Raw genomic sequence first — 27036 nt, 5'->3', positions numbered from 1 at the left:
CTCCTGTATGAAAGACGAGTGACTATTTCTGTAGCCCAGATAAAATTTCCAAAAGTACTTACAAACCAAAATAAATAATAAATATTGTCTTTATCATATGTTACCATAAAGATAAATGTATATATTCCCAGAAATACATACAACAATAAAAATGAAGTACCAAAAAATAATTGTACACCTAAACTTTCACTAACAAGCTCTACAAAGTCACCAATTCTCCAATGGGCTTCCATCAGTAAAAGTAAATCTCTTTCTGTTACAGTGCTGGCCTTTAAAATAGCTAATTTTTTATTTATATTTTGATAAGCGGCTTCTGCAATACTGATCATTGTAATCGTGATACTTTGATAACAGTTAACGGTGATCATAACAAAATTTGTACAAAAAAATAATGGAGCGTTAAAAATTTTAAGGTAAATGACTGAAACATAAAATTTCACGAGCATTATCATAAAAAATCCCATAAACGACAATAAAGAAGATAACCTGACATTTGAATACGTAACATGAAAATCAGACATTATTATGAAAGATTCATTCAAACATTTCACAACATAATGAATTTTTAATATAAAATTAGTCGTTACTGAAAGTGTTCCTCCCATCAATAATATTGTATAACAAATTGTTGTAATCCATTCGGTTGAACCAGTCTTAAAAATTGTGAGAGTGTAATAATAATATAGGTATAAACAACTTTGTACAAGTAATTGAACAAAACTCATACATAACCATTTTAATGAAATTCCATATAGCAAACCTGAAATAATAAAAAAAAATCTTTAAAAATATACTTAATTAATTTATTAATTACTTAATATACAGTTATGAAAATGTATTTACTTATTAAGTCATGCAGGAGTCAGGAAGTTATACAATAACAGTGGAAAATGAGTAAGGTCAAGCTGCAGTACAGAAAGGAGTAAGGCAAGGACATAGGTAAATCTCAAAAGTTTTTTAAAGTTTATAAAAAGAAGCGATAAAGAAACTAAAATACAAATTAGAAATAAGAATAAAAGAGATAGTAACATCATTAACACTATAAATATTGAGGTAATGAATGACATGGGATGCATATCAACATCTGTGATGCGATAACATTTCTGACTTCCATCCGAAAGCTTCTACGTTCAAACCCAAGAAAGGCTTGACATTTTTTCATACCCTACAAATTCATTAAGTGCCATCAGGCTCAGTCTGTATGTAATAAGAGAATAAATAAATGAAATTCATTTTTAAAGCAGAAATCCGATTTGAAATAAGTCAAAATAAAACAAGATACTGAAATATGGCAGAATAATGATCAGTTAAATAATACAATATTCTACCAAAATTATAAATGTCCTGTCAAGCTACAGAAATTTAGGTACACAATGTAAAAGAAGCTGCAGCAATCTGTTATTTAGGAATATGATACATAATTAATTTAGTAATTGCCAAGGATAGATGAATGGTAGGCGTAAAAACATACTGGCATTATTTACATTTACCATGTAAATAAATAAATATTTTATTTTGATTGATAATAATAATTATTAATCTATTAAAAATTAATAGGTAAGTTATTCCATAGATAAGAAAAGGAGCTGTCCCAATGTTTGCCTGCATATTGATCAAGGGAAACCGTGGTAAAACTTTGAGATATCACCACAAAATATACAACTACTTATAAAATACAATTAATTACAAGCTGGTTCTAATTATATGGGTAGTTGCAGAATTTTTTTTTACTGTAAAAAAAATTTGAATTTCTACAGTGTCTGATAATAATAAGTTTAAACAGTTTCCAAATAAATACCGATAAAGAAACAGATATACATAATTAAATAGGTACAAAAAAGTCCATACTATAATTTATATATAAATATATGAAATATAAATTACATGTATGAAAATACAAAATATCAATTCAGAAGACATTAATGAAAATTATTTGAACACATATTTATATATTACATGGAAATGTAGAAACATCCAGAGCGATATTATTTATTTAAAAGAAAATCTTTTAATTTTATTTAAATAAATTGGTGAGGTGATCTTTTGTAATTTACTAAAAATTACAATGAAGTAGGTCAATCAAGTTCCTTTCTTGTACTCTGAGTAACATGAAAATAGTTCTGTAGTCCAATTTTATTAGGAAAGAAATAATATATACAATTCTGCTGATCTCCATGGTGGAGTGGTAGCAGAACCACTTTGCCTTTCATTTGCTGATTCCAGGTTCAAATGCTGATCAGGCATGATACTTCACACACTATAAATTTCATTATCATCCAACATACTAATTGTTATATTATTATTGGGTATCAGACTTCTTTTTGCTGAATAAAAATAAAAAAAGGAAAAAAGTTTTAAAAACTTACAAATTCTGCTTTTCATATGTGTATGATATAAATATACATAAATAGTGAACAGCCAAAGAACTGGATAATTTCTAGAGAGATGGGAAGAAGAATACAGAGTACAAACAATTTTCATGAGAGTGTAAAAGGACTATTATAGAAGTGCTGTAAAAATATAAAGAAGTCTTACTCAATAAGATTTACTGCGTGCTGAACAAAAGATTTACTTTTTGATACAGTTAGCAAAGGCTTGATAAATTTATAAGCGGCAGGATATGTTTATAAGTAAATTAAACATTACTTTTACACAGTGAACATTTTTAATAAAAATTAATTCGTCAGCACAATAAATAAATTTGAGAAAAAATATTTATTTTCATAATTAACTATTCGTACACACTAATTTTTCTCAATTATAACTGTTGATGAGAATGAATTTTTGTATTATGTGATAAATGCCAAGCTTGAACCCAGGAGCTACTGAATGAAAGGTAAAATATTAATAAGCTGTAATATTAAAGGATTGTATTTATTCATAAGTATTATTAAATAATGTGCAATACGAAAGCATTTAAAAAAGAAATATAAAGTGATATGATAACAGATCAAATATAAGAATCATTGTTAAGATATAGTATAAAGGGAAATTTTAATTATTTTTTTTACAAACATAAGGTGAAAAATATTCATATAAAGAACCAGATTTTTACTTACTTAGTCTTTTTTGAAAAATAAAATTATTTCTATTTTGTTTTAACTTGTTATCAGATGTAATTGGAAGAGTACCGATTAAACGGCATATAAAAAATACATATTCTAACATACTTGATAAATAACTATTAAGCACAGAATGATTAATAAAAAATAAACTTAAATCTGCAGAAAATATATAAAATGTGTTGGTTTGTATGTAAAAGTGTCAAAAATAAATCAAATTACAACAATCTTTTTTCAGTCCAATAAACATCAATTTTCATTATTGAATTCAATTTAGAAATTGAATATTTACTTTATGCCAGGTTATTTATTTTGATAAACTAAAATGACCTGTATCTTTTTTTTAATAATATTTTATAAAATAAAAAAGTTAATCCATTTTGTTCAATACAATATAGTCAATTTAATACAGGCCATTTCCTTAATGTTAAAAAATGCTGAATTTTTACAATGTTGAACAGATATTGTAAAAATAAGTATAAACAGTTTCCAAATAAATATTGGTAAAGAAACAGATGTTACTTAATTAAAAGCAACTAAAAAAATTGTGCATTCCCTTTTTATTTTATCGAACTGGATTCCTTTTGCAATCATTGGAATAACTTCTGTAAATCTTGTTTTGTAACTCCTCAAGATTCATTGTACATGCAACTGGACGTCTCCTAACATTATCGAAGATACTTTTGCAACAGTAACTTTAATTAAAGAAGCAGGAAATAAAAAACAGGTGACAATTCTGGTTAACAGGGTAAATGATTGTATATACATACTTGTTTTTGGGTCAAAAGTTTCAAATGCCTGGTGTCAAGTATTGAGCAGACTGTCCGACTTCATAATTACTCCAGAAGACTAAAGGAAAAATTCTTTGTGTATAATTCCTTATTTATAGAAGGAGATACGCAGTCTATGTTTTACTTTTTTTAAGAACAGATTTCTCTCTTTCAAAAAACCTGGTGACCACGTTAAGCAGTTTTGTTGTTTAGTTGAAAGACTGTGTAAAAAAAAAACAGATTTTGGTCTTCTACTTCAATTGAATTAAATATGTTTTGTTTTTATGAGTAGTTTGAATGTTGCTTCTGAGTACTGTACACAGCCTTTAATCATAAAATTGAAATCAAAGGATCAGCTATGCGCAAGGTAAACATACAACCCCATATACTTGCCTCAACCACATGGATTCATATGGACTTTTCTTGACTTTAAAGGAACGTTTCACACTCACGCTATGTTCCGATGCTAAAAGAACAATTTTTCACTTCTATAACATGGACCCAACTTTCCAGACTAATTCTTTATAGTTTTTTAGAGTTATAATAAATTCTCTATTAAATTTATTACTTTGATCACTTTTAATTTCTTTATGTTTTGTTATTTAAAGGTTAATTAATACTATCTGTATAATAACTGAAACATTTACTTTAATAATAGCTTCCAGTATTATTGGATTATCATTGAGTCTATTTTAGTTTTTTTTTTTTTATCATTTTAGATAATGTTGGTTCTTTTAATTTCTAAAGAAAAATTTTAATATATATATATATATATATATATATAGTGCAAACAATGAAAATAACTTCTGTTGGAAAAAGTAGAGTCTGCATTACTACTGAACCTGAAAACATTTATACCCATCTCATAGGACAACAATAATAATCGTTGTACTTTTATTTATGCACATTTAATTTATTACAGTTTTTGTTTTAATACTTATAATTCATTACTATGTAATTAGTACTAATAATTTAATAAATATAGATATAAAAAACAAAAATTTTAATTTAGGTGTATAAACTAAAAAAATCTTAATTGGTGCTTGAATATATATTGTATTTGCAATTACACTAAATCAGATGTATAATTCTTTTTTTTACAATATAAGTTTTCAAATTCTTTTTTTTGTATGATTGTTTTCATCGTTGATTGTACTATTATTATTAATACTTACTTGAAATTTGCATTATATTTCCAGTTCCTGTGCAAGTTCACCTTCTTCTCTGTGTTCATCAAAACAGTCACTTTTACTAACACTGTCTAGATTTATGATAAATTGATCCGTCATTTCATTGATTAGTGGTTCCATCTTCTTAAACAGTTTCATATTTTTTTACATGTTTGCAATATGGTTTCCAATCATCCTTATTCATTTTTTTCTCAGCTAATTTTTTTAATATCTGACACAAAAATGTGTTAGGAGGGATAATTAAATATAAAGGGTAATTTTTTTAAATAAATTATTGATCAATAATGTACACAATTCGCACCTTCATAATTTCTCTATATAGTCTCCTTTACAATCTACACACTTTTGCCAACCATTTGGAAGTCTGAATATTCCTTGTTCATAAAATGTTTGAGAACGAGTCGTCAACCAATTTTGATGTCTTTGATGTCTTCATTGTTTTCGAATTGTTCCCCTTCAAGTGATTCTTTCAAGGGCGCAAACAAAAAATAGTCACAGGGGGATAAATCTGGACTGTAGAGAGGGTGGTGGTTCCCAGTGCATTTTATTCAATTTATCCTTGTCAAAATCGTGGTGTGCGGCCTGGCATTGTCATGGAGAAGGATGAAATCTTCGATAGGCAAACCCCATCTTTTGTTTCAGTAGGTGGCTTTTGTTGCCTGTAGCAGCTGGCAGTAGTAAGCCACATTCACTGTTTGTTAATTGTAGAGAAAATCAATGAGTAAAACTCCCTCCGAGTCAAAAAAATCATTGTAAGGACTCTTACGGCTGATAGATGAGTTTTGGCGTTCACTGGGCAGCCTTCATCCTTCCTTTGCCATTTTTGATTGCGAAGTGTAATGATGGATCCATGTCTCATCACATGTGACTATGCACCTCAAAAATTGTTCCCTTCTTGCCAAAATCAATTCAGAAGTCTCACAGATCTCCAACTTGACTTGTTTTTAATTTTCAGTCGATAACCTCGGAACCCATCGAGCACCAATTTTTCTAAAGCCAAAAACGATAAGTGATAATGAATTGAGCACTTCCATAGCTGTTACCCACTTCTGATGAGACTTCTTCAACAGTGAACTCCCGATCACCTTTGATAAGCTTTTGAATGGCAGGGATGTTGTCAGCTGTGAGACTTGACCTTGGGTGTCAATCATGATTTTTGTTTTTTACACCTTCTTGGCTGCCTTTGAAATGTCTGGCCCATGGATATACTCGATTCAGGGACAGTGTAGTGTCCCCAAGCTGTACCTTTAAATGAATTAAAATTTCCCGCTGGTTTAACGCTTTCATTAGTTAAAAACTGTATTATTATATGTTGTGCAACAGACGATAGAACCTCTTGCTCATTTACAGCTGTACTGATGACAGAACAGAGCACAGGAACTAATCAAACTGGTTCCCCCCTCTGTAACACATCAAACATTAGCCCTCACTCCACCATCCAGCTCGGTACTGCTTGCTGGGTAGAATAGCAAAATTACCATTTAGATTTGGTTCACCCTTGTATTATAAACATATTTTTTCAAAACCAACTATACCATTTCGATCAGATTTAAATCAGGTAGGTAAGGTGGAAGTCTCAGAACCTGACGCCTGTGTTTTTTAATAGTTCATCAAAATGGTACTTTATTTTTGCGATTTAATTATGACATAAAATTGTGGTTTTAACATTGCTTTATTAAATGGAATATTGTTTTTTTCTTACCGATTAATCAAATGGTTAGAAAAGAACCACTTTTCCTATCATTTGAATTCGGAGGCTTCCCAAGTGAAATGTGGGATGAAGCAGTATCAATAACAGCCACTGTCTGGCAGATAAGACCAGGAATTAATTTATCAAATACCCACTTCATGAAATTATTGTTGATGCTGTTGTGATAGTCACCGCTTTTTGAACTAGTTTTCCAAGTTAACATCACGTTCATAATGAACCCATTTCACCTCCAGCGTGTATCGATCACCTTTATTAATCGGCACTTTAACTCCTGCACCGCTGTCTTCCAACCAAGATTTTGTCGTCGAATGGGACGTTAAAATATACATTTGTCAAAATAAACAATCAAAGAATTTTCTTTTCTGCAACCGGTCATTTTTCTTAAATATTCTATCCTCTTCCACCAGATGTCTTCTTTCTCAATCAAATGTTTCCAATTACTATCAACTTTACACCACTTAAACCCTAACTCTTTCAGGATCACTTGCTAGTGCACTTCTAGTACCTACAAATTGAATACTCTTATGTAGGTAGTACATTATGCTTTGCGTAAAACTCATTAACTATTCTTCTTACAATGTCTTGATCAAAACTGTCTAATCCACTAAGTAGTTTTGAATATTGTTTATACTTTTTTGGTGGGCTGAATGAGCACGACTGCGATTTAGATTTAAAAACATCCTGCTTTTCTTTTTGGAGCTTTTGAACTTATTAACTTGTGATTTTGAAATCCAACAGGTTGCAGTGGTTTTTTCGTCACCTTTTGAATGCATCTTAAATGTTTTTCATCTTCTAACATTCTAACCTTATAGATGCTTTCTTCATAAAATAAAATACATTATTAACTATTTCACGAGCTTTTTATTCTTAACTAGATTTAAATTCTGCCATCGCAAAAAAAATTCACTAACAAAAAACATACGAATTCATTAATATACATTAACTTACACCCCACACATTACTAAAGGAAACAACTGTACCGATCACTGAGACACATCTAGAATTGAACTAATTCAATTTACTAAAAATCAAAAGTAAACACTAGTCAAATATGAGAAAAGAAATTACTTAATTATTCTATGAGTTTGTATAAAATGACTACACTATTAATAAATTATTATAATTTTTAGGGTATAGGCGTGATTTAATGATAATGTTTATTACTATAAACTTCATCAACTTGTTGTAATGGGTATTGCTCATTACAATAAATGTAACTTAAATGAAATATTTTGATAATATTTTCATACAGTGATCATTCATTTTACGACTCACTTGATGGAGGGAACATAATTATCTATTAATACAACTATAAACTATTTGTTTTTATCATGGAGTTCATTAAAACTTCGTCAGTAAGAGGCGACAAAGTCAACAAGCTACGTTTACAGTTCTAAACATAACCTAATCTAACAGTGAAATAAAACAGAAAAAAAAATTAGCGTGAAAACATTATATTTCAGTTCATTTAGATTAGCGATAAAGAATACTTTCAAAAAATACCTCAAACTTTGTTAGACTTTTTTTTCCCATTTATGAACCATAGATTCTATATGTCTTTTATTCATTTTTTTACAGTGACTTTATGAATCACACCGCTAGATAGCGTACAAAGACTTGACAATGTAATTGAAATAATAAAATTTAAAAGAAAATATACTACACCTTGTTTTAATAGTAAATGCTCTTATGTAGGTGAAAGTACTGAAGATGAAACAATTTTTTTAATCACCTCGCTTTAAAAAAAGAATAAAAGTATCAGTTTACAAGAGATTATACTAGTTATATTAAAAAAGAAATAAATTCGATCGGTAAAATCGAATTTAACGATAAAAATTGAGGGTTACACTTACAAATTAATAGGTGCAATGTTACATCGCGGATCTTTGATTCGTGAAGGTATCATTATACTATACTATAGTAGATACTATACTAGTGTAGTATAGTATAGTATAGTATAGTATAGTAGTTTTCTTAAAAAAGGAAAAATACGGTATGAAGTGAATGATATGACTATCAACAAAAAAAATTGGCCGTGAAATTCAATAATTTGTTCTAGAAAGGTAATAAATTTTAATAATAAATCCATAAGATAACAATCAGTAATTCATTAAAAAAAAATAAAAGAATAATCTAACAAAACACAGTGATATCCAAAAAAATTACAATGAATTTGTAAACCGTATGGTAAGTCTCGCAATTATCATTTCTTCTGCTCAAAAAACAAAAATTTCTGTAACATAAATAAATCTGTTTTTAACAAGACAAAACTGATATCAAAAAAGATTGTACGCACTGTACTAATGTAATAATTTTGTTAATCTTGGCCTGTTGGCATAAGTAATTATTAACTATAATTATATACTAATGTAATATATATATATATTTTTACTAATATAATATATATTGTAACAAGACCGTTATAACAGATTCCTGCCAACTAAAAAGAAAGTAGTACAAAATATAATAATGGGAGGAATTCAGAAAGGGGCTAAAAGGAACCTTTTTAATAAAGGTAACAAGTCCGTTTAACAATCATCCTTTGTAATACGTAATACTGCCTACAGACACACCTAAATAAATGTTGTTCCATGACGAATAACCAGACCCAGGTTTGGAATTTCATGGGAAAATGAGAGGGCGCACGATATTCTTACACTTTGAGTTGGGTCTGGTCCTGCAGGTACTCCGGGGAAGACCAATTGAAATCAGTTCTGCGAGAAGGTTCTAAGTGAGGAGTTATGCGAGTTTGAAGTGAGAGTATTCTACAAGGAGGTCAGTGAAGGAGCTAATTCTCTAGTGCATACAAGTTCGATGCGATTAAGGTGACACAAGTAATTCCAGTGCGTGAAAACAAGATGCGGTTTGGTGAGTTACTGTTAGACCTTAAGTGAAAAAGAAAATGTACTAAATTTCATTCATAAATTATTAGGGTAGTTTTATTTGAGAACAGCAAAAGTAATTGCAGTGAAACAGCTTTATACTTGTTTATCTACTGTACTATAGTTGTTAATACAAGACTAGTTGTTTAAAGTGTTAAGATTAGCGATCATGCTGATTTCTTTTGTCAATGGTACTGAATTCCAGTTTTCAAAACTTAACTACCTGTCAATAAATCCTGACGATTTCTTTATATTCTGTTTTGTATGTAATCACTGTTTTTTTATTATTATTAAAGTTATGGTTTTGATTACTATTATTATTGATTTGTCTTATTTTATTTATACTCGTAAACTAATAAATTGTAATTATATAAACATTTTCAATGGTCAATCTCTCAATATCCTGATCAAGCTGTAAACATGTGACAATATAAATTATATGTATGCAATTTAAAAATAGTGTTCGCTCCATTTTATTTATAATTATGTTAATATTAATAAATGAACTTGATAGAATGAGAAACTTAAATTAGACTTCTATTTTGAACTCAGATGGTCTAAGAAGTAAAACATGTACATAAATTGGTGAATTCTATTTTATTTCTTCATTACAAGAGGGGCCTGCAAAATTTCTTCCACTTAAATTAAAAAATAAACAGGAAGTGCTAATTTAAAGAAACAAAAAAAAAAATACAACGCATTCGAATAGTCCCTGTCCCCTCCTTACAATTGACAATGTTACTGTTTTGAAAGTCACATGTATTTGATTATTAAGAGGTAATTCTTTACTGTGGTTGGTATTCCTGTTTTCAAGGATGGACGCTCACTTGCTGTCTTGTTTCAGCTGCAAAGCCATGACTGTGTAAGCAGACACAATTACAGTGCTGAGAAGAGGTTGATGACATGTGTGGGTGCATGAATGGGTCAAACAGTGCCACAAATAACATTACACTTATGAGTGCAGTTCATAAATGTTTTAGCAAGGTCTTGTAAAGCAACAACACTTGATCGGGAGAAATGTGCATTTGGTAGGCAGTGTTAAAGACAGGATGTATAGTGGATGACAGATGATAAAGAACACAAATATTTATTGCAATCACCAATTTGACTGAGCAGTCTGATTAAATCTATTGAAAATGCATGACCACATTAAAAAAAGAATTCAATATGAAATCATTTTTGACTAACTGTTGTGAATGAATTACTTGATGGAGATATGGAACAGCCTGTCATGCTTTATCGGATAGATTTATAAGTGTGATATCCCGTGGGATATATATTGTATTCAATATTTGTATATTCATCAGAAAACAAATGTTGTTTTATTATTACACTGAATACAATACACTGAATTTCATCAGTAAACAAATGTTGTTTTCTGATGAATATACATTTTAATGTGACAATAAACTGTTTCACCAGTACTAGAATAGAGCTGCAGTAAGAGGCATGCAGAGGTTAGTAGCAGTCCTGTTTGCCTCTGTCTCTCTCACACACACATATGTAATGTTTGTCTCACACACATGACAGTAGCTTGCAGCTACAGCAATTTTTAGGGCTCTATTCCTGTCACAACAGTAGCCAGGAATGCATCGGTAAGGAATCATCCATGTCTTTATATGGGCTGAGATGACTTTGCAATACTTGTTCAAATTATATTTTTTTTAAGAGTACATGAATGATGATTTATTTTTATTAGTAAATGTTGGAAACACGGTTGTTATACCACAATTGCAAGATAAGGTATCATGGAATATGTCTGAGCACAAGACGGGAATTTTACTCTTTGCTCAAACTCATTTCCCAAATGAACAATTTCCAGCAGCGGTTCACAAGCTACACTGTAATAGATACCATAAAGCTAGAACTTATCACACCCAAACCTTCAATGTGGGGAATAATTAGGGCCTTCATATATCAATATTGACATGCTATTCTAAGTTTAAGATATAACTGTACGCTGCAAAACCTTTCTTGATAATTCTCTAAACTGGTGCTCAAACAATTGTGGAACAGTACATGTAAAGTTTATTCTTACAAAATAAGAATACTACAGGAAAGATGGTACAGAAGGTTTCTTTAATTTGTCTATCAACAGTAAATCACAGATAAAATACTGAATTTTTACTAGTAGTACATTTTGAAGTACGTAAGAAAGTGATAATTATTACTGATACAACACTGATGTAGCAAAAGATGTTACACAGCAATAATCACTTAAAATATGAGGGCTGTCAAGAAAGTAACTTACGTTTTGAAATAAAAAACCAACCAAATAAAAAAATAAATTTTATTATATACATTTGAAAGGGACAATCTTAAACTATTTTTCTACATAGTCGCCATTAAAATTGAGGCACTTATGATAACAATTCACATGCTTTTCAATTCCTTCTCTGTAGAAAACTGCCGCCTTAGATTTTTGGAACCTATCTTGCACAAAACTTGTGATAACTAAGCTTTCCTCACGCAATTTCATGCAGTAAACTTTGTGAAATTTGGGGGAAATGAAGCGAGAGTTCTGTAATAATAATGTGGCGATTTTCATGAATTTCATCATCAGTTCATCAGTCACAAGGCTAGGTCGACCACTACGATCCTCATCATGAACATTGGTGCGGCCATTTTTAAACTGAATGCACCACTGCCTCACTCCACCTTCACTTATTATTCCATTTCCATATATCTTACAAAGTTGCAGATGAATTTCAATTGGTTTTTTGTCAGTAAAAACCTAATCGCTAAACACACCTCACAACTCACTGGATTTTCTATTGAAGCATACATTTCAATAATTCACAACAAACAATGTAGAAAAATCACAGTCTACATACTACAACAGCTTGAGTATACTAAGTGTAGAAACATTTTGATGCCAAGATGGCAGTTCTATCCCCACCCATCTCCACACTAGGCACAAATGTAAGTTACTTTCTGGACTGCCATCGTACACACTGGTCAGTCATTTTAGTGAATTTACACTTAAACTGCTGCTGGAAGCAGATATTAAACCAGGCAGTCGTCCCAGAAGTATAATTAAGTTAATTCTACACATCTTTGCAACATACAAATAGTAATCTAAGTAAATATAATTCAATTAGTTCAAGCACAACAAAATTTTAATGAAAAAAAATCGAAGGATCAGGGTTGGCAATAGAACGTTTTATAATATTAATAAAATAGACTTGATTAAAAATAAGCATATAAACAATAAAATATAAGTAAATAAACACAATTTAAAATGTATTAAATAGATATATATTTATTTCATTTCAGTTTTGAGTACACAGTATTTAATCAACTGCAAGTTACATTTTTATTTACTGATAACATATTAAGCAGTATTATTATTATTTAATCCACTACCTGTACATTTTTTTATTTATTAATTTATGTATCACTAGTCACAGCAGGACCTGAATATTTTTATTTAAGTTTTTCTAGTTTTGTTTTTTTTTTTTTTTTTTTTTTTTTTTTATATTTCATGTCAGTACATTTAATAATCGAACAATTCTAATTGAACAATACATTTTGTTTTTAGACTTTTCAGTAAGAAAAATAAATAACCTTACAAATACACAGTTTATAAAATTGAATAACGAAAGCGATATACATAACCAGGCAACTTTTAGCTGTCAACTATTACTTTTTATAGCACTACCATCAGTTTTAGTTTATCCATCATATCTGTCTATTTTTAAATGTAAAATCAAATGAATTTTAAATATGAAAAACAATCTCTGTACTTTTAAGAATAAACTGAAAATAAAGAATTTCATTTATAAATAAAAGTAACAAGTTTTTTTTACAGTAAAACCACATAATATATCCAATTAAATTGCACAATTTTACAAAACAGCAACAAATCTGTGGAAACAGTATGTATATATATATATATATATATGTGTGTGTGTGTATAATAAAAATGAAATAAAAAAATATAATTTTTATATGTACTTTTCAAACAATTTTGATAATTTAATCTATAAAAAATGGCATCCATGGTCTCCCATCTTTTCAAATCGAGTGTATTTAAATATGATTGAAATGAAGTATCTGATATTTATATAAAAATTTACAGAAGTTTTTTTTTAGTTATAGTAGCAAACATATAAAAAAACCATATTTTTTTTGATATTCCTTTATTTAGTTGAGTTAAGATTTAAAAAAAAGATTATTTTAGAGGATAAAATAATACACTGTACAACAGTACTTGTTACCATAGAAGTATTATAATTATACAAAGGATTCTTCTACATATTGGTAAGCGGATTTGAAATCCAACAACTACAAAGCTTAATTCTGCTTCTAACACCAACAAAGTAAACAGAGTGGGTACAATAAATACCAGAATTGAACTAATGAATCTTGAATGAAAACGTGTTTACTATATACTTTTGTGGAAAATTATGAAAACAAGTACAACATTTTTATTTTTTAAGTCAGTCATGTTTTCTTTTTTTTCTCAGGTTACAATTTTACTTGTTCTAATACACAATTACAAATTTTCAGTATGTGAATGTTGGGCTATTATCAAAGTTAAAACAATTTTCAAGTATCTTTTATCCAGATTTAAAAATTGATTTAACAACCATGAAAAGTCATGTACATTATTCTTCATGGAAATTATTCTTCATGGATGATGAGCTGAAAAAGTATATATAGATAATAGTTTAGATAGTAAAGAGCTGAACAAACTCACTACAAACAATTAACGTACAAGATCTTCCATCATTATGTTTCCAAAAATTATAAATGAATTTACAGCATTTCAATTATAGACAAACTGCACAATTCACCTGACAAGAACCCAATTAAGAATGGTTTGGACAATTACTCAATATCAGCTTAGAAAATACCAAAAAATATATATTTTTCATTTATAACTTTTGCATCATTTCATAATGATTTGAAAAAAGATAAAATTTATGGAATCGATTCCTAATGGACTTGAATTACTGATAGAAGCCAAATTAAATATTAAAAATGTTTTGAGTACAAATTTTATCATGTTTGATAAGTAAATATGTTTTATGTAGATTTATTTTGTTCTCATTAATTAGCATAACGGTATGAAAAACAAATTTTTTTATACAAAAACTAGTTCACAAAAAAGTATTGTTAATGGAGTAATTCATGGCAGTAAAACTGGACAACAGGAAGCTAGATAAAAAGATTGTTGGTACTTTTGAAATACGATGCTGTAGATGAGTGTTGAAAACAGAATAATTTGATTAAAGATATTTTAAAACTATCTGAATAACTGAATGATTAACATGAGACTTGCAGAAAATTTTTACAAAAACTGGATAATTAAGCTCTATTTAAGAATCCAGGGTAGAAGGAAGTACAAAGAGTAAAAATATATGAAGGCTATAAAAAAAAAATTAACAAGCAGATTTGAGATGAATTGAAAGTGAAGGTGTTGGGATTAAAAGATTAATATATAATAAAGAGGTATAGAGAAATGCATCACACTAATCTTTATGTTAAATGACCGAAGAAAAACAAAATCGAAATGTAAATCTTTAAAAAATGTATGTAAAATTACTTCATTTATTTGATTCAATTATTTATAACATTTAAAAATTAAACTTAACTGATAGTGATTATATACAATACATAAAAGAATTAATAATATGAAATATATATATTTATTTAATAATAAAATAATAACATATAATGTGGTTCCTCCTAACCATATGGGTTTATTGGTTTTTTGACTCTATATATTTTATAAATCAAAAGCAAATAACATATATATATATAATTTATGTGTATATATACACACAAATTATATTTATTTGATCAACCTAAGTACAGAATAAATAAAATAGGTTGACATTTACCTTATTCCATTATGCATGCAATACTTGCTATGGAGGGTTTATTTTTAGTCAAATCCCACTTCCACCCAAAGATAATGACTTAGATGCTGTTATTTGACACGCATGCATAATGGCATAAGGTTTTGTCGCATCAAACATAGAAATGTTTGATGCGACAAAACAAAATATATGAAACCCTATCAATTATAAAAAAATAAGAAATAGAAACAAAAAAATAAAAAAAAAACAAACCCACTAAATACACAAATCAATTATTTAATACACAAAAAAGGATCAAAGAAAACAGAAAAAAAAAAAATTTAACATAAGGTCAATCTATCTAAATAATCTCTTCTAGAATTACGAATTAAAAAAACCAATAAAGAAAGTCCTAAAACACCATTTGAATGATATAATATAAACCAATTGAATGATATAATATAAATATCTTATTATAACGAAAAAATTTTTGTTGAAAAATTAAACTCAAAAATTGCAAAAAATTGCGATTTTGTTTTTGTTTTGTTTTGCAAAAAAAAATTTTTTTTTTTTTTTTTTGTATAACTGTACAGTTAGTACAATTCCACATCAGCTGGATGTACCGAGTTCAAATAAAATCCACGTTGATCATTCCAATACAATGTTATTTTGTAATACAACATCGTCTAGTCAATATGTTCAAGAAAAAAATCAAAATCAAAATATTTCAGATCGAAACAAGAACTATAAGAAACTATTAAAGAACTTAAGTATTACAGATACCAAGAAAGCTGGCTCTTTCTTAGACAGATGTTATTTATGTGGTTTTACTGCTCAGGAAGAAGATAAATCGAGGCGTATATTGAACTTTGGTGGTGCTGTGATACTTACTGAACTGACCGATTCAGTGTCAAATGTCATCATTGGTGAATTTGATGCTGCAGATGGAATTGCTATTCTTAAGGCAGTTAACAGACCGCATGTAGTATCAGTTGATTGGTTAACAGCCAGTTTAAAATAACATAGCCCGGCTCTTGAATCGCTTTACTCTGCGTTTGAATTGTGAAATTACAAACAGTTGGCTCCTGAGCCTCCTTCACCTCTAAGCCAAAAGGGTATGTAGCTGTTAATGAATAAAAATGAATTCAAAACACCAACTGCGGTGAATGATGACCATCAGTCTGAAGTAACATCAGGGCAACAGTTTCCTGATAAATTAAATTCTGATTTGAATGTAAATAATGCCGTCAACAAAAATTTGTTTCAAGATTTTGACTAAAAATAAAGCCGTTGTCACTGATCCCTCACAGCAAGTATTGCATGCATAATGGAATAAGGTAAGTGTCATCCTACTTTATTTATTATGTACTTAGGTTGATAAAATAAACATAATTTGTATATTAGTACAGAGGAATATGATTCTTAAAAAAGTGATTTCAGAAATATATATAAATATTAACTTAGAAAAATCAATTCTTTTTTTTTTGTTATTGGATTTGTACATATTCCCCTCTGAACTAATTATGTCAAAGATAAAAGTATAAAAAGTCTACTCTGAGAGTACAGAACTCAATAATGCTTCTTACCTTATACTTGTTATTATATAAAAGTGCTTTCAAGGGTTTTCGTCATCAGTTAATAAAACATATTCTTTTTTAAAAATCACATATTAAATATTTAAAACTTAAAATTATAGACACATATGTAGTCATAAAAGTTAAAAATTTTTTTAATCTTTTTAACTTTTATGACTACATATTTTTTTTATGTTTAAAATTTTAAGTTTAAAATTTTTAATGTGTAATTTTTAAAAAAGAATATGTTTTATTAACTGATGACGAAAACTCTAGAAAGCACTTTTATATAATAACAACAAGCAGAAGGTAAGAAGCATTATTGAATTGTGTACTCTTAGTGTAGACTTTTTATACTATTGTCTTAGGTATATAAATAAATATATATTATTATATCATAAAATAATAGTAACACATCTATTTGTATTAATAAACTTAGTACAACTAAATAAAATACATGAATAAATTTAATTTAAAAAAAATATATATAATTTATTGTCATAATGTATACACTGCAATCTGTTCTATTACTGAACAATAAGCAAACCCCCCTCCTTTGGCCAATGAGATGCGGATGATATGTATGACATGTAAAATGAGGTGCATTATATAGACCCAGGCTGACCATTTCAGAGATGTGTGTGGTTAATTGAACCCCAACCACCGAAGTACACTGGTATCCACTGTCTAGTATTCAAATCCATATAAAAGCAACTAATTTTAATTAGGATTTGAATTTCAGAACCTTCGACTTTGAAAATCAGCTGTTAAAACAACTGATTTGCGATGATGAATTAACCACTGGACCAGCCCAGTATATGTTTTAACAGGAAAAAATTAAAATTTTTACAAAGTAGTATTTTTTTACTCAGTCTAATTAATTACACGCACATTTCTTAGGAAAACAACATGTGCATATTAACAATAATAATAATAATAATAATGAAAATCTACATTTAATTGAGTATACTTTACACTGATTAATTCAAAATCATTAAATTATATTTAAATGTAGAGACCTGAAAAGTGTTTTTTATAAAAACTGTAATTATTGCTAAAATATATCTTATTCATATACCTTAATTTAATATTGTGACTTTTTCTCACAAAAGTAAATAACATTATGAACTGAAAATAAGAATGTATATTGATAAAGAAATGAAAAACCCAATTGTTTTAAGACAAACATAAATACATAATACTGACCGACAAAATAAAATTGATTGAAACGATCAGTCAATATTACATGAATTATATAAAAGTAAAGTGTAATTAAAAAAAAATCACCTAATAACAGAGAGAATTTAAAAAAAATAAATTTATCATAAATAAAAAGAAAGAAAACAATTTTTCAAATCTAACAAACAACAGTCTATTATATAAAAAAATATTCTTATAATTATACTGAAACGATCAACAAGCTAACTTTTATACCTTTTCAAGCAGAATTATTTGACATTTGAAAATTAATATTTGTGAAGTTCATAATTTGCGCATTAACGCTAAAACCACCACGAGTTGATCTTAATTTTTGTATGTCACACTTCAAATGACAGATATCTTTATTTAAAATTCAGTAAATATGTTCTAGTATAATATACATACACATATATTGGGAAAATATAAAATTATAGTATGTTCTGTTATTGATGACATCATACTTATATCATAAAATAATTCTATTATTATATTCTGTTAAAAGTTCTTTTGAAATAAAAGGGCGATTGAAAAAACACAACACCATTGCATTTTCATCGCATTTAATATACGAATGTTAACTGTTTTTATATGACAGTACCTTTTTATTGTTACCGTAAAAATTTAACTTTTAATAATATTATAAAGCTGTGCACTTTAGTAATATAAACTGTCAGTAAGCATTACCGGAAAAATATGATCTTATGATTTGAAATAATATTTCCATAAGATATGTATATACGCATATAAATCTATATACATTTCCGTATATATTTATATACATATATACAGTTTCCTTTAAGTGTTAGTAATTAATGCGCTATAAAAAAAGTTTTGCAAAATTTCAAGTCAGGGAAAAATATTTATTTACTACTTATTCTTTCTCTGATAACTGACATCCAGTTATCATTCTCTTGATAGACCTACATCCAGTTATAGCTTCTGTTTACTTGTTTTTTGGGATGATGAAAAACGAATTTAAAAATTAATGAAAATCTCATTTTTATTCCTATGTTTTGTACATTATGGTATATAGAATATTATAGTAATATGTTACTTTCTGAATAAATTGGTACATAATACTTACAGATTTTATAATCTTTAAATAAAAGAGAATTTTTAACACACTCCTGCTGCTTAGGGATAATCCAAATATGATTTCTAAGGTTTCAACCAAAAGTATTTGAAAATTAGTTCTGCTGAAAAACACTATGGTTATACAAGTACAGAACTCATGAATAAAAGTAGATAAGAAACATCAATGACAAAGTTAAGATTTTTTAATGATTTATTTTTTTGTAATATATTTTATTCAAGTTAAGTTTAAACCACATATAGTTTATTAATTTCTTGAATAGGTTAAAAGAGAGTACTATCATAAGATAATACCGATTTAAAACAGTATGCCTGTAGTATATGCATTTTATTCACTTTTATAAATGGCCATGCAGAACTTAAATGGTTTGTCAGGATAAAATTTGTTGAAATTGTAATCAAATTTAAATTAGTTACAGAATTATTATATTAAAGTATGGTTAAAGAATTATTATATTAAAGTATGGTTAACAGTAAACCATTTTCAAAGAATGTTTTTTCATAAACAACAATATTTCTTTACCATTTAGAATGAATTAATATTTTACCCGGGGAGTAGTTACAATTAAAAAAACTGAACACGCATCAGTAAAATTACATTATAGGTAAATCATTTTAAATATTTTAGAAACCTTCAGTAAACACAATTGTAACCAGTTTTTATAGAATGTATAGATCCAAGGTACAAAAGGTAACAAATTACCTATCATTATTACTATTCTGTAAACCCATTATAATTACTATTCAACTTCAGAATTCACACTTGATGTGGCAAGGCCTAGTGTATTTTTATATGCTATAAAAAAAAATTAATTTGTAATCTCTCATAAAAAAAGTAAAAATAGGTATGATTGGGCACCAGCATGTCGTTATAATAAGAATAAATAAGAAAATATTATATTAAGATACTGTTACATTTAGAAGCTAATATTAAAATTAGTACAGAATTATATACTGTATTAGTCCAAACACACAGAATTTTTTATTTACATAAAAAACTTTGATATATTAAAGGCCTTTTGAATGGATTGAATAATTATTTTTATCATAAGGAAACTTGAAACAATTCAATGAAAATTTCTTACATATCTTTTTTAATAGTAAATAGAAAAATGGATGAAATTAAAATTAAATAGTAAACTATAAGAGCATCTCTCTCTGATTTTGATCACATGCTTAACTCGGTTTAATTATTTCAAATTCACCAATTGTAACCTACTTAACATTAAAATAAAATCTATTTTCATAGGATTACAATTTTTTTCATTGCTTTTAAAATAAAGAATATAAACCTTATTTGACAAAGGCATTCGATATTTTACGGTAAGAGTTATCTATGTTGATATAGATGTTTTAGTTATACCGCTATTTAAGTCGAACTAATTAACCCGAAAACTAGACTGCCAAATACTCTTATGATTTTTCTCATTTTTTCTAATTAATATTAGGTTTGTGATTTTTAGCCAGACCAAACAAAAAATGACCATTAACAAAACACTTCAAGTGTAATATTTTAAAAAAATAACATATAACACATGGATTACAAAAAAGCAAAAATTTAAAGATATTTCAACGTCAGGTCCCCACAGTAATACATATAGGTTTTTTCTTTTTATATAGAAAAATGTAACAAATAAGATTAATTAATTACAACTACCATTTTTAAATAAAAATTTATTATGAAAAAAATACATTAAACTAGCAAGCACTATTTAATTTATAAATAGCTTTTTTAATCACTTTTTTTATGAATTCATAAACTGCTTAACATATTTACTGCCAAACTTTAAATTCAATGTAAAAAAACACACTTTATGCCTCATAAATAACATAATTGTTCTATCGACAAAAATAAAGCAATTGCTGGCTAAGGCCTATTTTATTACTTAACAGTTACTTATAATAAACAGTTTATCTTAGTTTGTGAATCTATTAAATACAATAAAGTAAATGTTTAAAAAAATATTTAATGTAAAAAAATTTTATATATATAACTTTGTAAAACCTCTAAAATAAATTATCACATACAAGTGATTAACAAAAATGCAGCAAAAATGAAAAGAATTATAATGAATTCAATCAGTTACAAATAACAGAATAATAAAGATGACCATTTTAGATACAAGGATGGGGTAAAAAACAACAATATCTCACATTACACAGAGAAAAATACACTAAAATAAAAATTCCTTGAAAATCACAATATTCCAGAAACACAATTTATCTTTAAAATATTAACATATTTTATTACAAGTTAAATATTATTGCCGGACCATTAGTCTGCATTAAAAAATGAGATACCAGGTATTTAGTAATGTTAATGATTTACTTCGACATAAAAAATAAAGTAACAGACAACTAAGTGATTTGAATGAATCCTCTTCAGACCCGGTGTGTACATTTATACACATAAACTTTAAACTATAGTGACTGTATAATCAGCTGTTTTTTTAAAAGTTTTCTTTAGTTGTCTACATCTGTACAAATATTTCTATTGTGTAATCAAGATTGGAGAGCTCTCTGTTGATAAGTGTTTGAACTTTCTTAAGTTTCTTTGTTGTCAGCTGCTGTCTGCAGTTAGGTGAAAGTGTTTTGTATTTTGGGTAATTCTGTTTTGTTTTTGTTTTTAAACGGTAAGAAAAATATGTTTACCTTCTTAAACATACTTTAAAGACCTACAGTAGAAAACATTTCATTTTTTGTTAATTCTATATATTCTATACAAGAGATAATATATGCGTACAATTGTTGTACTGTTGTACAATTGCTGTAATAAATGGATAACCTCAAAAACACAATTTCTAGTATCAACATATTTTTATTGTTTATTTATCGAGTATTTAGTTAGGAACATTTTTGTAATTCAATTTTAATACTTATTATAAACTATTTACAGTAAAGATGAAAGATGAATGGCAAACCAATTGTAGTAAAACTAGTTTTCAAATAGGAAAATGTGTTAGAAATTCAAGAACTGTTATTTAATTTTGATCTGACTGCAGTGACCTAAGTGAAAATGAAGATGATGTAGAATATTATATCAACCAATGAGTAGAGAAATTTTTACATCTTGGTGCTGATAAGGTAGGGCCTAATGACATAATTTTAGATGATCTGAATCAGTATGTTAGTAATACTGAAATTGATGACAATCCTAGTATTTCAAATTCTAATTTTTATACACATCACAATTATTCTTTACTAAGTAATTTTCAAGAAAGCTGTAATATTGACTTCTATCAATAAAAACGTAATTAAATGAAATAACAAATCTTTAGAAATCAACATTCCTTCCTATGTAAATAATAAAATCCCTGAATAGGATGATTTAAAAACACTCCCTTCAGTAGCACATTTCAAAACATATATACCGGATTAAGTATACTCTCTACGTTAGAAATGACAAATATCTATGCACTTCAAAGCAATAAAAATTTCAAACAGACAAATGCAAAAGAAATACAAAAAATGATTGCACTTCATATAATTACTGGGACTCTTAAGTTCCCCAGACGTAAGATGTACTGGATAATACTAATTTAAAAATGTATTTTTTTATTGATAATTGTCCGTGATAGGTTTTTTGAATTACATTAAAATTTGCATTTGGTATATAACTTGGAAATACTAGAAGAAAATAAGGATAGGTTCTTCAAAATGCAACTGCTTTTTATAATAAGGATAAAGAAGAGATGTTCTGAATTGCATCTTTGGAAGAACAACTAGGGTCTGTTTGTTGATTAACCAATAATTATGTTTACTTATAAACTTTCTGTGAAACAATATAAAAGGAAAACCAAATCCATGAGGTGTAAAAGTTTTTATGCTCTGTGGTAAAAGTGATCTAGTATATGATTTTATCTTGTATCAGCGAAATAGAACTGAACTTAGTGAAGATTTATTAAAGTTGTTTGTATTTGGTCTTGCAGTTTACAATAAGAATAAATCAAGTATCAGGTCAAAAATTATATTTTGACAACTATTTTTCATCATACCGTTTATTCCAAGATGTCTCAGTTAGATATTTATGCTGCAGGAACTGTTCAGATGAATCGATTCAGTAAACCGCCTTTAATTTCAGACAAGGATACAATGAAATTATCTTGAGGATCCAGTTTTGAAATTAAAAGTTCAGACAATACAATGATTGTGAAATGGGTTCACAACAAGGCAGTAGTATTGGCATCAAATTTTGTTGGCAGTGGTGGAATGATGAAGTTCAACACGGGACAAAAACTAAGAAATACATTACAATTGATAGACCTGAATTTGTGAAATTATGTAACCATTACGTGGAAGATGTTGGCCTTTTTAATAGACTAATGAGTTATTATTGTATATTTATTGGATCTAAAGAATGGACTTTACGAGTAATTTTCCACACAATTTTTACTATAACTCAAAGCCGGCTTGAGTACAAGCAAGATGCTATCCGTCATCAAATGCCTAGTAAAAAAAAATAATGGATTTACTTAAGTTTACAATGAGGCTAGCAGAAGGACTTATTTCTCATGGAAATTTTGTTGATAAAAAATGAGGAAGGCCATCTACCGCTCACCAGAGCCACCTGTTTCCAGAAAAAAAAAAAAAAAAAAAAAAAGTTGCAGGGAAGTAAGACCAGGGGAAGAAATTCAATTTGACAGAGTTTATCATTTTCCTTCACATGATAACTGTAAAATCCCAAGCAGATGAAATATCCAAAATGCCCAGGAAAGTCTTAAGATAAAGTGTCAAAAATGTAAAGTGCATTTGTGTCTGTCCAAAGACAGAAACTGTTTTCTAGCATTTCGCATAAAATGATAAAAATTCATTTTCTCTACTACTTGCATATCTTGGTAATATTTTATTTACTCTTTTTTGTATTATTTTTTTATTTATTTTTGTTTGTACCTTTATATGTTTTGAATATTTTCAAACCTTTAGTACTTAAGTATTTTAAACTTTAGTACTTTAATAGTTTTATTTTTATATTGTAACTTTAATAAATTTGCAAATTATTTAATTTTACTATTTTTCTTCAACCGTTGAAATAATATTAATAATTTTGTGATTTAAGCTTAACCACAGTTTGCTTAGAAATAATTTCAACGTACATTTTTTTAATTAATATTTTATAATCGTTCATGTTTTGTTTGGAAATTAATTTTTTTTTAAAAAGGTTAAGTTTTTAAGGTTCAAGAGTTTTTTGTAATGATAAATCCAAAATCATAAAGTGACATTTGAATCCCATTGTGTATAACTGCACACAGAATCTTTTTTCAAAATTTATTCATACAATTGAGTTCAAATTTCTTTTAAAAAATCATTAAAAAATTGTGTAACTTTAATTATGTATTAAAATAATTATTTTAATGAAGTATAATAGATCAGGACTGATGAGGTTAAAATATTAAGATATGTATTCATATTAATATTAATGTATTTCAAATCAAATGAAAAAAAATTAGACTGAGGGAAGGATTTGGAAATCAGCTTAGTTTAGAATGTAGTTGTAAAATAGAAATTCTATAAAACTAAATAAATAAGTAAATGAACCAAATTATTTCTTTTATTACAGATTATAAAAAAAAAACAAACAAAGATTTCTTGTAATATATGTCATCAAATAAAAGGAGATTATCAAAATGTATAATCTATATATTTTTTTTAAATTTTAAATAATATAAACTAGCACTGCAGATGAACACATAAGGAAAACACAAAATGTAAAATTCCTTAGTTTATAAGTAAGCTGCACTTAAGAATAAACATTAACTAACAAATATTATCAATCATTTATTATATAAACTGATTATAGGAACCATTAAACTGTATTAAATTTGTGAAACAAATGCATTGGAAAAAACAATGTCTACAAAATGTGGCAATTACTAATATTTAAATTAGTTTGAGTATATTTAAATTACTGTTTACATACACACACAAATACTCTCTCTCTCATATTTTTCATAAAATTGGACATTTAGAAAGCACTACAAAAAGGGCTTAAATTAAAAAAAAATAATATATATATATAAAATAGTATGATAACATTCTTAATGAAACTAAAATAATTTGATAAATTATCCAAAAAAAATGGTTAAGCAAATGAAAAATAAAAAAAGTGGCAGTAAATATGTTAAAAATGGAAAGGAACCGTGATAATTAAGTTAAATGAATTCAATCGGTAATTATTAACCACTATTGCTGCCAATTATTCTTTCAATATCGTCTTGCCCGTGCTTTTTAAAAATAAAAAAGCACTAACAATTGTTTATTGTTTATGATTCATTACGTAAACTAAATTATCATAAACACTTTGCAAAATATCTGTTATAATAATTAATTAATATTATTAACATGCAATGTTTATAATTCTTACACATTATAATCATATAAAACCATTTTATTGATAGTTCAGTCTGTTCAGAGTTTTAAATCTCTCTCAAGTATAATAGTAATAATAATAAATAGATATATATATATATTTATATTCTTTTATAAACATATCAAACACTGTCATGACGTTTCTTCTTAAATGATCTTCTTAATTTAGAAAGTCCTATTCGTTTCCGCAACCATCCTGAAACACATTTGATATAAAATACAATAAATGTCGTCAATATGTGAAAAAAAATTACAAAACTTTTTTACTTAAGTTAAATTTTTATCTTCAACAGATTAATTATGAAAAGTCAAATAAGATATTAATCGGTTATGCATGTACCTAACTATTATGCAAAGTTATGTAAGTTAAAAATTTTGAACTCTATCGATCGTAAAATGAGTTTTAAATAAAATAGATATTTATTTCATATGTGTATATAAAGAGAGAGATAAATGGATGGCAGTTATTATCCAACAACTACCTTTCAGTCATTCAATAACCGATTTGTAATATTGCAAGAATCAGTAAATCCAAGGTAGAACCCTATCAGGACCGAGGTAGAAATGTAGCAACAGTATCAGGATAGAGATCTCGTATACAAGAATAAAGAATATTAATAAAAGCATTATGTTAACTGAACTAAATGAAATAATTTAAATATAAAGTTTCAAAATTCTAAGGAGAATAATCTATGGATAAATAAGAAGACAAATAAATTAGAGGAATACAGATTCAGTTTTAAGAAATGCATGCAGTTGTGCAATTTTATTCCTAATTTCAGTAATCTAATAAAAGAAAACAATTTTGGTGGCATTTACTGAATTTCAATAATCTGATAATGTAGAATTTAGCAGATATATTGGGTCAAAAGAGCGGTGTAGAATAAAATGGAATGGAGAGAACTGCATTAAACCATGTAGAAGAATAAATTATGAGCAACATTCAGAAAATAAAAATAGTTTTTGCGCAGCAGTCATGAAGGTGAAATTCCACCATAATGCAAAATGATCTGTAAGATCCATACTGTTACAGCTTTGATGACTGTTATCAAAATCTTTTTCAAATGTTTAAAATGTAAAAACTGAAATCTCACCAAATAACAATGGGATCCAGTTTTTTTTAATATAAGAAACTTTTTCCCTGTCCAGTAGAAATTTAAGTAAAATAAAGACAGTATAGCAGATTAATTGGCTGATCTTAATCAAAGTGATTATCAGCCAGGTTGGTGGCCCTCACTTTATATTGAAACTTTTGATCCGATAACTTCATAATCTTACCCTGTTTTATTAATGGGTTAATTTATTAATAAACATAGCTAAAATCTATTTAGTTAATTAATTAACTAAAATACTACGTCTACAAAGGGATTATTAAGTAAATA

The 27036-nt window shown here is 27.5% G+C and overlaps 1 protein-coding gene across 18 annotated transcripts in view; it reads right to left on the bottom strand.

The window, feature by feature from the left end:
* Nucleotides 1-11891: 11891 nt before the first annotated feature.
* The window catches only part of LOC142325617 (uncharacterized), a 114199-nt gene continuing 99054 nt past the window's right edge, over nt 11892-27036 (bottom strand). For all 18 annotated transcript variants that reach the window (XR_012756578.1, XR_012756580.1, XR_012756577.1 and 15 more), the window contains one exon: nt 11892-25850. Coding sequence is in view for 10 of the 18 variants with exons in the window: in XM_075367587.1 (XP_075223702.1) it covers nt 25777-25850 (74 nt within the window). In the remaining 8 variants the exon portion in view is untranslated. The remainder of the gene's footprint in view (nt 25851-27036) is intronic.

Source organism: Lycorma delicatula, chromosome 5 (assembly GCF_047948215.1).
Source record: "Lycorma delicatula isolate Av1 chromosome 5, ASM4794821v1, whole genome shotgun sequence".
Taxonomy (NCBI): Eukaryota; Metazoa; Arthropoda; class Insecta; order Hemiptera; family Fulgoridae; genus Lycorma; species Lycorma delicatula.
Note: the sequence above shows the minus strand (reverse complement) of the source record. Positions and strands in the feature narration are given on the sequence as shown.